Source organism: Gossypium raimondii, chromosome 8, assembly GCF_025698545.1.
Source record: "Gossypium raimondii isolate GPD5lz chromosome 8, ASM2569854v1, whole genome shotgun sequence".
NCBI lineage: Eukaryota > Viridiplantae > Streptophyta > Magnoliopsida > Malvales > Malvaceae > Gossypium > Gossypium raimondii.
The window spans coordinates 38,533,449-38,535,758 of NC_068572.1; the positions used below are offsets into that span (position 1 = coordinate 38,533,449).

Below are 2,310 nucleotides of genomic sequence, written 5' to 3' on the forward strand. Positions count from 1 at the left end.
TGGTGCTTAAACAATAATAGAATATTAAACATTTGACCAATGATAGTCTAGGAAGCTTCAATAGACAGATGAACAGTCAGAATAAAAGAAGGATCTAACGTGGAAAAAGAAATTTCTTTCGCTTATGGTGCTGAAGATGATACCACTTGTACTTCATCTCATCCATAATTCCAAATTTACATTTTTCAAATTCATGAGTATCCTTAAAATTAAGGTTTTGAAAATATTTATATTTCAAATTGAGGGGATTTAAATCTATTTAATTCGATGGTATTAATTAATTATAGTTGAGACGAAGATTTATTCGATAGTGATTAAGTTGGTTCACCTTTTAAAAACTTTATCAAGGATTATCTAAGAGAACATGATTGGTGTAATTAGGTTTAGAACTGTTATTCATTAAAATTAACCACTCCTATGTACAAAAAGAAAAAAACCCGGAATTGTTACCCAATAAATTACATCCAAACTTGGATGCACTTTTTTTCCTAAAATTGTAAGATATTTTCCACCCACAAATTTGTATCATGCATTATTGAGAAATTAGAAGCTAATCTTTTCGAAGGATTTTGATGGGAAAACCATCATACAGGGATCCAATGGAAGGCCACAAATGATTGTAAAAGAAAATGAGTCTAGAAATCTAGTTCAGGCCTGCAACTTTCTCCGACGAACTGTCTTCCCGAGATTCTATAAGTCGTGGTACAATTTAATCTAACCACAACGCGTTTCTTTACAATTTTAAGTATTTTAACTCGACCCGAAATTGTACTGTAACTGCTTATGCTGAACGCCCCTGAATTAAGATCGCTCCTAAAGCTTGGAACGGCCTCAATTTTCTCAGGATCTAATTCCACCGTCACATTCCTCAGCAGTGTACGCCGTGCCTTGGCCTGCCCTTGGAGATGGATGGCCTCACCGATCACCCTCCCACCATAGTAAATCAGCGTTGTGCTGTTACTGAATTTGAAGGTTGCCACATTGGGGTTCGTCACTGAAACATCGGCTAAAAGTGTAACATTCACATCATTCCTGAGACTTCCGTTTATAAGCTCCAGGCGCTGGATGGTTACAGAGTTGATCTTGATCTTGGGATCGTGTATGCGAAAAAGAGTGAAAAACAGCACGAGAACTACAACCGCTAGGATTAAGGAAAGCGCGGAGATGCAACCGCAGCACTGCACATATCTTCTCTTTCTCAGATTCAATTGCGTAGACAAGGCTTCTTCCTCGTCTCTGAAGGCTGCCGGGACTAAGGGCTTGACTTGCTGCTGCTCGGCCATGGACAAGTTTTGGAAACTTTGGTTGCTACATCAGGTGTTATATATAATGGTAGCAAATGGGATTTTAATTATATCCTGTATTTTGTCTAAATGCATATGTAAAACGCGGTTCCAAGCTTCCCACGTCTTGACTGTACTCAGTCTCTGTTTAAGAAATTCTACCTTTGTTTGAGGTTTTTTTCTTCTTTCATTTGTTTTGTTCAAACTATGGACATAAAATCGTTCAAATTAAGTAGCTTCTGTGATTTTTTTTTTCCTTTTGGAGAAAGACTTGTGAAATTTTATCGATTCTTTTATTTGTTTTGTTCAGTACGTTATCATGATTACATAATTATTTGTATCTACCATCTGAATGGTATGGGAATGGGACAATAAAATATGCCATATTCTCATTACTCACATTACCCTGAATTTCATGTCTATCTGCAAGGAAAAGAAATGGCAACATCCTTGATTCGTATTACCATTTCCCTTGTACACAAACTGATTTAGTTGAATATTTTCGGATAGTAAAAAAGTTTATAAATATTGGCTGCTAAACCAATTCAAAGTAAGCTTAATGTTTTATTTGGATGATAGACAAAGATGAATGAATTAATAATAAACAGTTATTAAAGTATGAAGTATGATGTTAAATATATAAAAAATGAATAAATAAAATGATAGGGCATGCGTATCTGTATAACATGAGTAGCTACCTAACGATGATTGTGTTTTGATTTTCATTGCCTTTTATGACGGGCTAGCATTTAGGGTAGCTAAAGGAAACTAAGAAATGTGATATGACTTCTCATTTTATGATAGGTAGGTCTAAGCACATTGACTTTTCGAGGAAGCTAAGTCCCGCCTCCTGTACATTAAAAACAGTCGAGAATGTTAGAGAAAATGAAGCAGCTAGAACCAAAGGCAGGAAGCATAACAAAATACAATAACGGTATTCAATTGACGCATATAAGATATCTCAATGTTATTAAGGCTTTGTTCAGCTATACTTTTGAAACAAATTTTTTATTCAAAAAGCACTTTT

At 35.2% G+C, this 2,310-nt stretch overlaps 1 protein-coding gene across 1 annotated transcript; it reads right to left on the minus strand.

Annotated features, from left to right (window-relative positions):
• Window positions 1-635: 635 nt before the first annotated feature.
• Window positions 636-1,283, minus strand: LOC105793629 (uncharacterized). Its single transcript, XM_012622492.2, has one exon. It carries the CDS (start codon window positions 1,281-1,283, stop codon window positions 636-638), a length of 648 nt encoding a protein of 215 aa, XP_012477946.1.
• Between the last annotated feature and the right edge of the window lie 1,027 nt (window positions 1,284-2,310).

Excerpts from the sequence above, each read along its gene's own strand:
- LOC105793629 (XM_012622492.2), bottom strand. The coding sequence starts at position 1,283 with ATGGCCGAGCAGCAGCAAGTCAAGCCCTTAGTCCCGGCAGCCTTCAGA.